This window comes from Bos javanicus, chromosome 24, assembly GCF_032452875.1.
Source record: "Bos javanicus breed banteng chromosome 24, ARS-OSU_banteng_1.0, whole genome shotgun sequence".
NCBI classification, from domain to species: Eukaryota; Metazoa; Chordata; class Mammalia; order Artiodactyla; family Bovidae; genus Bos; species Bos javanicus.
In genome coordinates, this window is record NC_083891.1 from 42822809 (window position 1) to 42834138 (window position 11330).

At 53.7% G+C, this 11330-nt stretch overlaps 1 protein-coding gene across 1 annotated transcript; it reads left to right on the forward strand.

Moving 5' to 3' along the window:
• Positions 1-1302: 1302 nt before the first annotated feature.
• Positions 1303-9632, forward strand: TUBB6 (tubulin beta 6 class V). Its single transcript, XM_061399986.1, has 4 exons — positions 1303-1435; positions 1663-1771; positions 3356-3466; positions 8326-9632. The coding sequence occupies exons 1-4, from the start codon at positions 1379-1381 to the stop codon at positions 9387-9389; spliced, it is 1341 nt and encodes a 446-aa protein (XP_061255970.1). The 5' UTR covers positions 1303-1378; the 3' UTR covers positions 9390-9632.
• Positions 9633-11330: the final 1698 nt, after the last annotated feature.

Consider the following 11330-nt stretch of genomic DNA (forward strand, 5'->3'; position numbering starts at 1 on the left):
GGGAAGGACCACTAAGCAGGGAGGGTGGGGGCCCAGGACCCTCCCTGATGCCAGCAGCTGAGGAGTGAAGCCTTTCCCCGCTGAAGGGGCTGTGGGCAAACATGGCGGAGGGGTCCCGCTGCGCCTTGTCAGCAAGGGAACAGGGAACCGCAGGCCAGTCCCCGAGGCCAGGGAGGGCTGAAATCATTCCGTAGGGAATCCCCGACGCTCCGTGGCCCCGGGGAGAGAGGGGTCACCGGATCTCTCTAAGACTGACACTTCCTCCGTCCTCCAGCTTCGCGCCTGTCCCCAAGCAGGACGCCCGCGTCCACATCCCCCCACCCCAGCAGGCAAACGAAGGCCGGGACTCTGAGGCGGGGAGAGTGAGGGAACCGTGGGGGATGGGGGAGGCTTTCCTTCCAGACTCGGGAGGGAGAGGCTGCTAGGCTGTGCAGGGCGTGTGTGTAAGTGTGTGTGTGTCTCCGTTTTCAGGTTTAGCCGTGTTTTCACTATAACCTGACTCCATCACGAACGGTTCGGACTCGTCAGAACTGAAGGGCACTAGTATTTCAAGACGGAGAAGCAGTAGGCCGGGGACGTAAGGACTCGTGCCCACGGCTGAGTCGGAGCGCAGGGGTCAGAGTCACCCCGAAAAGATCTACTCCCGAGTCCCTCGGCCTTTCCACCGGCTGGGTTTGACCCGCGGCGCGTGTTGACCTTGCGGTCCCAGGACCCACGCCGGAGGCTCCGTGCAGGCGCGCCTCCCCAGTCGGCTCCGCCGGACCGAAGCGCGGGGAGTCTTCGTTCTTCCTCCGGTCGGCGTAGCGAACCGGGGAGCACTAGGGGAAAATTGTCCTTCGCTTCCCCGCCCGCCCGCTCGGATGGGCGCCCCAGGAACCCGCTCTTTCCCCGCCCGGCTTCCAGGCGGGCATCCCTCCACTGTTCGCTGGTCGGCTCTCCCTCTGGGACCGCGCAGGGTGGAGGCTACCCGGGGAGGACGGCCCGAGCGAGGGCGCGCAGGGGCGGGGTGCCTGGGGCTGGGGGAGGTCTGGGGGGCGGCGAGAGGAGGCGGGGAAGAGCGGATGGAGGCGCACCCACGGATGGGGCGGAGTGGGGGCGGGGACGGAGGGGCCAGGGGGAACGGGGGCGGGAGGGGAGGACCTGGTCTGGCTCAGGAGTTAGGAAAGAGCACGCGGACCGGGTGCCTGGGGGACGCCGGGTGTGGGCAGGGCGCCCGGACCGCGGGGCAGAGGGGGCGAGGCCTGGGGGTGGGGGCGGGCCCGGCCATTGGCCCGGGCGGCCGGGGGAGGGCCGGGGAGGGGCGGCCGGCGCCGGGTGGGGGACCCGAATGCCCGGGCCGCAGTCGCCGCGCCGTCAGAGCAGCGAGCGCTGAGCGGCCATGAGGGAGATCGTGCATATCCAGGCTGGCCAGTGCGGGAACCAGATTGGCACCAAGGTGGGTGGGCGCTTCCCCCCCCCGCCAAGCCCTCGGGCCGGGGCCATGCGGGGCACGGGCGGCCGAGGGGGCGTCACGGGGACTCTGCCCTGCTGCTCCCCGTCCCCGAGGCCCCGGAGCGGCTGAAGTGCGCCTGGAATCTGGCGGCCGCTCCCCGCGCCCCGCCCGCCGGGCCGGCCCTGGGGGACCTTGGCTGACCGTCTGTCCCCCGCCCCGCCCTTTGCTAGTTTTGGGAAGTGATCAGCGACGAACATGGCATCGACCCGGCCGGAGGCTACGTGGGTGACTCTGCGCTCCAACTGGAGAGAATCAACGTCTACTACAACGAGTCCTCGTGTGAGTGGCGCAATCTGCCATACCCCCCCCAGACACCGCCTTCCCCCCCGGACCCCGCCATCCCCCCGGACCTGGCCATCCCCCCCCGGACCCCACCATCCCCCTTGGACCCCGCCATCCCCCCGTCCATCCCTCTCTGGGACCCCGGCACCGCCCTGTGGGACCCTTGCCATCCCCTGCCCCCACCCGTGGGCCCCCCGGCGCGTGGGTGGTTCGCGCTGGAAAAATCCTCCCGGATGTAGCCCGGCGCCCGGCTCCTCCCTCGCTCCCCCTGGGGCGGGAAATCCGCCGTCGGTTGATTTCAAACAGGCTCTTGGCCTCTCCTGGTCTGAGCTCTTGAACCTGACCTGTTAGTGCTGTGAAATCAGCTTAGTGGGGCACGTCCGGCTCTTTTTTTTTTTCCGGTCTAAAATTTCTTTCCTAATGAAGGTTTTTGGCTCAAAATTTGAAAAACACTACCTCAAAAGATTGTTCTAGCCTTTTGCAGACCTCCAGAAAGACTTGACGCCCACTGGAAGATGGACCTCCAGACGGACAGGGTCTTTGTCTGGCCGAGTTTAGTTAAAAACTCCAGGCTGTGGTTTATCCAGGTTTAAGAATAGTACCAGCCCTGTCCTGGGGAGCTTCATAGGTATCCTGGTTACTTATGTACTTTATTTTTGTAACAATGTTTATTGTAAAAGTGATACATGACATTCACAGAACAAACACAAAAGGAAGGTGTTGAAAAAACACCCAGGATGTGACAGGTGCTGCCGCTCAATATACCCACCTGTGTCCCCAGCCTCAGAGATAATCACGCTGTCTTTAGAGTCACTGCTGGTCATCCACAGGAGAGCTGGGAAGAGCAGGACACATAAACCATGGGGTTTTATTCATTAAGCAGCTATGACAAAAGGTCTGGAAGAGCAGGCATGAGTGGTGAGATTCCTGGATGGCACTGAGAAAAGGTCAGTATATATGGCACTTGCTGGTCACCCCCAGGCCACCCTGTCTTCAGCCTGGGTGTGTGAGGAGCAGAACAGGAGTTGTAGGACAGTTCCCAGTGCAGTCCTTGTGACCCCACCCTCACAGGAACCTTCTTGCCTGTTGGCATGAGCACATGCTCACTTGTCCATAAATGAGACAGTCCCCCAGGAAACAGCCGTGGACACACCTGAAACAGGTGCACAAACCTGCTTGTGGGTTCACATGCGTGTGAGGGAGAGAGATGCAAAAGTGTCCTGGCAGCATGGCTGCTCACTGCAACAGGTATGGGTTATTTCTGCGGAATTAAAAAGTTGAACTGTGCACGAAGGAGGACTGGGAAATTCAGGCGACAGGAAGTCTAGAGACCTCGCTTCTCATCCTGCCTTTTCTGGGAACTTCCTGTGCCCTATGCCTGGGCTGGCTTCCTCACCCGGACAAGTCCAGGGTAGATTGTGTTTTCTGAGGCTCCCCTCCCCCAGGGCTGAGACTCTGTGACCCTAAGAAAGCCTGCTTTGTACATCGCAGGCGGCTGTGCTGGTGGGACTTGCTCTGCGGAAGTGTGTTGTCCCAGGAACCAGAGACTGACTCTCATGGGTGGGCTCCGTTCTCTTCCAGCTCAGAAGTATGTGCCCAGGGCCGCCCTGGTGGACTTAGAGCCGGGCACCATGGACAGCGTGAGGTCCGGGCCTTTTGGTCAGCTCTTCCGGCCTGACAACTTCATCTTTGGTAGGTTCCGTCTTTCCCGCTTTCTTCTTCCTCTTTTTTATTTTCTAAACATCCAGCTAATTTGTGTGCAAGATTAAAAACATCACATGGCATAGAAAAGCTTAGAATGGAAATCAACAGTCGCCAGCCCCATCACAAGGCAGCTTCTTGAAGGAAAGTAACCTTTGATTCTCTAAATGAGATGCTTACTAGTAATAATTCTTGATTTCAAAACATTTTATACATTTTTTTCCCTCTCATAAATTACTAGCATAAAAAGACGATAATAATTTGTCTGTGGTTCCTGTGTTGGTCGTCAGTGTGTTTATACCTGTGTTTCTTTTTCCATTGTCTATAGGCTGTTCTGCTTTCTTTCCGAAAGCTAGTTCCATATGAATTGTTTTATCAGGTTTGGGCAAATCTTCCTTTCCTCTTTCTTCACCCAGAACATGATTATAGCACCTGTTCCTCTGCAGACTCCTAAAGAAAATTATGTAAAATGTAATGAAGTGGCACTGTTAATGTGACCAGCCTCCATCACTTTGGAGCCATGGTTTTGGGGAGTCAAGGCAGAATCTTGGGAGATCTTATTGGTACATAAATTGATTCCCTTGGATTGGACTCAGGCCTTGTGACCTGTTATAAAGATGATTCAGCAAGGTACATGCTCATGATGTATAAAAGACCTTGTGGCATCATCTGCTTCCCCATCACCGTGGCAACCTGCACAAGTATTGGAACAGGTGAAGCTTCTAGTAATTTGTTCAAGGGTTTTTGTCACCTTTGATATTTCAAATAGACCAGGAGAAAAGGCTCTGGTGCCCCTTTTATTACGGCAAAAAAAATCTAAATTACCAATACTTTTATAGTCCACAAGTGGGGAGATTTAAATTCTTTATCTTTTCCTAAACTTGACTCGGTAATTGTTCTCAAGCAAAGGTGCTTCTAGATCCTGCCACCAACGTGGTCACCACTAGCTACATGTGGCTATTTAAATTTAATTAAAGTTAAATAAAATCAGTCTACTTCTTCAGTTGTACTCCACACATTTCCAGTGCTCAGTAGCCAAGTGTGGTTGGTGGCCACCACATTGAACAGGGCATAGCTTAAATACATCTAGCTATGCCCTGTCCAATGTCACTGCAGAAAGTCGTTATCAGACAGCAGTGCTCACAGCCTTAAAAGATATGTACTAGATTAGGGGAATGAAGACTGTATCTATATGAAATAGCTACAAGAGTGATTTTTAACAGTTGACACTATTTTTAACTAAGAAAATAACATGTTTGGCCATGGAGAACTGAGAGGACCAGCATGTCTGAACTCATTCTGTGTGCTGTTGGCTCAACAATTGTTTTTAAGTCATTATCCACTTAATAAAAGAGTCTGAGTTGCCTGCGGATTCACAGTAGGTGAAAATAGTTTCACCCCATTGCCTTCAGGGTGGGTGAATTTTTTAAAAAGTGTCATTCGGTATTCAGATATAGTTTGAAGTGATTAAAATAAACACTGACTTGAAGTAACTATAATTTAAAAAATGAAAGTTCTCTGCATTTGAGTTTATGCTTTAGAAAGCCACACCTTGACAGCCAGCCAGCCTGGACACCTGCACAACCTTCTCTCTCTGCCCACTCTTGGCAGACCCCTCGGGAGCAAAGCGCACCAGCGAGCAGCATGGCTACCAAATGTGGGAAATGCGGACCTGGCTACCCTTCCCCTCTGGAGGCCATGAAAGGACCCGTAAGAAAAAAAAAAAGAAAGCCATACCTTTTTCTTAACAAACTGCTCGTTGCATGGCAGCTATGCCTGTTAGTGGAGAGAGTTTTGTGGGAAAGAGCAAAGCTCTAGGAAGGTGGACCTCAGGCTTCTTTGTACATATAACTTTCTCTCCCAGATTCAGGGCTGGAAGGGAGTCAAAGAGCCTGGAGCCCCAAGACTTAACCCACACCCTGTGTGAGCTGGAGGTGAACCAGGGCTGGGCTCTGAGGCCTCGGGGATCACTACAGCATCGCTTCTACAATCTGGAGCCGCTGGTTAATGTCCCAACCTCTGATTGCAGAAGACGTTCAACTCCTGAGCCCCAAATATTTAACTGGGAACGTCTGTTGCTATGAGACAGTGGCAAAATATTTTCAGAAGCCTCCAGCTTCCTCCTCTTGGTTGAAGGCAGAGAAAACTTCACATCTGATCACTCTGTAAACACCCAGGAGACCAAGGGACTGTGTGAACTGGAGGCAGCAGAGGGTCCAGGCCGAGGGGCTCCACTGACCATGGCTGTGTATCACTTTGAGTCCCCACTGCCCCCCAGTCATTGGTTTCCACATGGTTTCAGTCCTTGTCCTCAGGGCAGCTGTAAAGTGGCATCAGTTCTACCCCAGCTCCAGGTGGGAAGCTGGCCCAGCTGTGTGCTGGCTTGCAGGGGGAGGTGGCGGAGTCTTGGGGGCCTAGGCAGGATATGACGGTACTCCAGCCTCATACAAGGCACCCAGCCAGGTTTCACTGTGGAGAGGCAATGTTTGTGAGCAAGAATGCAGTCACCTCCTGGGGGAGGCACCTCCGAGGGGCTGTGCTCCTTGTAGAAAGCAGGGCCGCCCTCCAGAGTCTGTCCCTCTCAGCCCAGGCTCGCTAGCCTTGATGATATCACTCTGCTCACAGTATTTAGGTGGTTCCCTCTTTTTGTAGGACTTTAGATGTTTCATCACTAACAGTCAGTACCTCTTAAACTTACTGAAGAATCACAGCATTTCGGTGGTTCTGTTCTACAGACTTGCATTTTGCACCACTGAACTTAGCACTGACAAATGCTGTGGAAGATCCAAAGACATTTGAGCCAAGACTCTGTCCTGGTCTGAGGCCGGCCTCCAGGGGTAACTGTAGGTTCCAGGGGTATCCTGAGTGGGCCCCGCCCCCGAGTGCCCAGTGCCTCCTTCTGCTGTGGTGCTAGGAGGCACCACCATTCTCCGTGGTCCATCCCGCTGTGTCACCACCCCCAGCTGTGTTTCCCTCATCATTGCATGGGGGTTGGGGTGGGATGGTGGTGAATTGTTGCCACCAGCAGGTGTAGACAGAAATCAGGGTAATGTCTTTGGTGTAAGGGGGAGAGGTGAGCACAGTGCAGTGCCAGCAATGCCTTGACCCCTCAGGTCCTCTTGTTTTCTGAGCCCACCTAACATAGCCAAACGCCCTGCCCCCTCATCCTTCAGCCATGGGACCACCGCAGTCTATTTTGTTCCATATGGAGGGAAACTTTGATAAAGAAGCTAATGGATCTATTTTTTCATTTTTTATAATACATGATTCTTCTTTTCAAAACCAGATTTTAAATACCCACATACTAAAGAAATATACTGCCTTAAACAGCCTTCCTGACTTCCTCTATAGCTGGGTTTTTCAGCTGCACCCCACACTGCCTTCTTACCAATGAACAGGAAACAGCATTGCCTTATCTTTTTAACTTGTCATTAAATAGGTCTGTGCATCATTTACTTTTTTATTGCTTTTTGTAATGTACCTTACCATGTGCTCTAGAATTCAGTTCTTGATGGTTTTTCTAATGTCCCTTAAAATGCATATTAACGTATTGATTTGAGTTGAAGACTAAAGCATGTTTTTCTGATAGAAAGTAGGTGCAATCTGGGCTTCCCAGGTGGTGCTAGTGGTAAAGAATCCCCCTGCCAATGCAGGAGATGCAAGAGACGTTGGTTCAGTCCCTGGGTCGGAAAGATTCGCTGGAGGTGAAAATGACAACCCACTCCAGTATTCTTGCCTGGAAAATTCCATGGGCAGAGGAGCATGGCGGGCTACAGCCCATGGGGCTGCAGAGAGTTGGACATGACTGAGCAACTGAGCACCCACACAGGTGCAATCTGGATTATCCACCTGGTAACAGGGCTGCCTTGCCAATTAGGCTACATCGCCAATAGTTTTCATTATCTGAATGAGCTAAATCTGCAGCCTAAAGCATTGACAAAAATATATTTGAAACATTTCATTAAAAATCATACTGGCAACGTTGTGTTGGAATTAAGATTTCAAAATTTCCAACCTTTTGAAGTATACCAGACCACACAAAGAGCCTTTCAGTGAAAGAACATCAGGTAAATCTGGTGCAAAGCCTTTTGGAATCTTTCTGCTGTAGAAGGAAAGTTATTGATGCAAGTCAGGTGTTTCCAATTCTGCTTCCAGAAACTTGACTTTGGGGCTGAAAGGTGGTTAAAAATACTTTCTGATGGTGTAGATCAGTATTTAGTTTTTGGCATTTAACTCTGAAGATCAAATAATTGAACGAAATTGCTAGAATACAGTTAATTCTATTTATATGTTTATGCGAACAAAATATCTCAGTGTTTGTTAATATATATGTAAAAACAAAGAATAAGGAATAATGTGGATGCCAAACCTGGTCTCAATCTGGCAATATTTGATGTTCACACTCGGATAAATGAGCTAATGGAAAAAATATAGTTCCTGATGATGATGAACGAGGGGCCCCATTAAGGAGGGAACATATTACTGTTTTGAAAAGGAAGTATTTGTACCTAGTTCAAAATTCAAGAGAGCCCAAAGGATAGGGGAAAGAAGTTTGTTTTCTTAATTTATGCTTTTTGTTCCCTTGTCTTTTACTTTGCGGGAGAATTATCTTTTTAAGAGTAAAAATGAAATTACCAAGTCAGAACGTGAGTACATCTTAAAATTGGCAGATTTCCCTTGTCTGAAGTGGCCAGCCACCCTCCTGTGCTCCAGCAGTGCTGAGGGCCTGGGGCCCACCTCTCACTCTGTTATCTGTTCGCTTCATGACTTGTCTTAACTGTACTGATGGCCCCTCACAGCAATCCCTGTAGCCCTGTCTGAATCACGTCCCCTCTCTTGCTTGACCCCAGGACAGACTGGCGCCGGCAACAACTGGGCCAAGGGCCACTACACGGAGGGCGCTGAGCTGGTGGACTCTGTCCTGGACGTGGTACGGAAGGAGTGTGAGCACTGCGACTGCCTGCAGGGCTTCCAACTGACCCACTCGCTGGGTGGCGGCACCGGGTCTGGGATGGGGACCCTCCTCATCAGCAAGATCCGCGAGGAGTACCCTGACCGCATCATGAACACCTTCAGCGTGATGCCCTCGCCCAAGGTGTCGGACACGGTGGTGGAGCCCTACAACGCCACCCTGTCCGTGCACCAGCTGGTGGAGAACACAGATGAGACCTACTGCATCGACAATGAAGCGCTGTATGACATCTGCTTCCGCACCCTGAAACTGACCACCCCCACCTATGGGGACCTCAACCACTTGGTGTCGGCCACCATGAGTGGCGTAACCACCTCCCTGCGCTTCCCGGGCCAGCTCAATGCCGACCTGCGCAAGCTGGCCGTGAACATGGTGCCCTTCCCACGCCTGCACTTCTTCATGCCTGGCTTTGCCCCACTCACCGCCCGCGGCAGCCAGCAGTACCGGGCGCTGACTGTCCCCGAGCTCACCCAGCAGATGTTCGATGCCAAGAACATGATGGCAGCCTGTGACCCGCGCCACGGCCGCTACCTGACCGTGGCTGCTGTGTTCCGGGGCCCCATGTCCATGAAGGAGGTGGACGAGCAGATGCTGGCCATCCAGAACAAGAACAGCAGCTACTTCGTGGAGTGGATCCCCAACAACGTGAAGGTGGCTGTGTGCGACATCCCACCCCGGGGCCTGAAGATGTCGGCCACCTTCATTGGCAACAGCACGGCCATCCAGGAGCTGTTCAAGCGCATCTCAGAGCAGTTCTCGGCCATGTTCCGGCGCAAGGCCTTCCTGCACTGGTTCACGGGCGAGGGCATGGACGAGATGGAGTTCACCGAGGCCGAGAGCAACATGAACGACCTGGTGTCCGAGTACCAGCAGTACCAGGACGCCACAGCCGATGAGGGCGAGGAAGCTTTTGAGGATGACGAGGAAGAGGTCAACGAGTAGAGGCGTGTCCTGCCTTGGACACCGAGGCTCAGAGGTCTTTTCTCCAAGCCTGGTGTGTCTCCTGGCCGCCCAGGAGAGTCCCGTCTAAGTGTGGGGACAGTCCTCTCACAGGGGCGGCAGACTGTCCTGTCATCTGGGATGGAGGGCGTCAGAAGAGCGGGAACTGGCATCCCTGCCCAAACATTGGACCAGAGAGGACATGAAAGAACTCATGGGCCATAAATAAAGGGCTAAATAAATAAACCTCACCGTCTCTTACGTGTTCACCTCTGTCTGGGAATTAGGGGCTAGGAACCGTGTGCTTTCATCCCTACACCCGGGACTTCCAGGTGCCGTCTCTTAATGGACTTGCAGCACTCAACATAGAGACAGCCTGTACACGATTAACCTAAGTGCTCCCCTGTCTTTTGGACTCTGCTTCCCTAACAGTGCCCCACCTCCCGGGGAGCAGCCCACTCCACTCAGGGCAGGGCTTCCTTTCAGTTGGAGGTCCTCAGGTGGCCCTGAAACTTACTGGTGACCAGATGACTCCTTGGGAAGCAATGCACCCCAAATAAAAGCCTGCGTCCTGGTTTCCAGCCAACACTTAAATCCCCACAGGATCTTTCATCTCCTGCGCGTGGCCCTGGGCTAGTCTGCCCAGCCTCCCCTAACAGCCCTGCTGGCATTTGGAGGAGACACAGAAAATGACCCTCAGGCTTCCTGTGGGGGACGCACAGGCTTGAGGTGGGTGGGGGGCTGGGCCGCGACTCAGAGTTGCTGTGGTTCTTCCTGGCGATGTAGGCCAGCAGGAAGGCCCCATGGGGAGTTGGGAGGTGGCTAGGGCCGGAGGGGTAATGGTCTCTAAATAAGGATCCCTCCCACCCGATGCTCACTAAGTGCCCTCTGCCCTCTGAGGCTCAGTCTCTCCGGGGCAGCATGCTCCCTTCGCAAAGCCTGGCTCCTCCCGAGTGGGCAGTGTCAATCCAACTGCTTCAACCCAAGTGATGTATCATGGTGCGTGGAAGCATTTGAGGCTAGTGCTGGACCCCTGCCCAGCCTCCCAACATGCCGTAGGCCCCCAGGAACTGCTGAGCCACAGCCCACAGCGTCCCCAGGCAGTTCTGTGTCCACCACGCCTTGCACAAAGCACTCCCTCAGACACGCAGCATGACTTGACCCGAGGTAAGAACAGATCCCATTTTGCAGGAACCTGAACTATTAATACTTTGTGAGACCACAGTGAACATCTTTCCCCATCCCTCTGCATTGCAAAGCCCAACGGAGCTTGGAGGAGAGACAGTGTCCTGAGCATGTGCTAGTTGCCAGGCCCTGACTCGCTCATAATCCGCGGGTATAGATGGGAACCACACTGAGGCTGTGGTGGCCACACTGGGGCTTACTGGCACCATGCAGGACCCTTGTATAATGCCGGGGAGAAGTAGTCCCTCCTGAAGGGCATCGCGCATAGCCCGGAGCCAGGCCAGGTCCACACTTGGCACCGCCTGGGAGCTCAGCCTTGATGGCGCCCACTGGCCCCTCTACCCATAGGGCCCTCCCAGTCCACAGGCTGTGCTCAAGGAGCACCTTGTCATCCCTGAGGGATAGGGGTTGTGGTCGGTACCCACAGCCCTGGCTCCCAGGATGCTGCTGTGGCCTGGTGAGCCAGAGTCTTGGAGAACCATCCCAGGACAAGGGGGCCGCCTGGGCCACCCCATTGGTCCAGTGCCCTCCAGGGATGCCTGAGTTCTGTGCATGAGGTCGGACAAGTCAGCCCAACAATGCATTCCTCTGCATTAAGAACATACAACCAAGTCAGGACAGCATGAAAGGAAGCTGCTAAGAATAAAAACCCAAAGATGGGGGGAGGGGGTCTCCCAAGTCCAGAGAAGGCACTGGAGACCAACGTCCTCCTGGGGCTCTGCCTGGTTCTGACTTCGGTTTGTGACCCTGCAGCCCTCG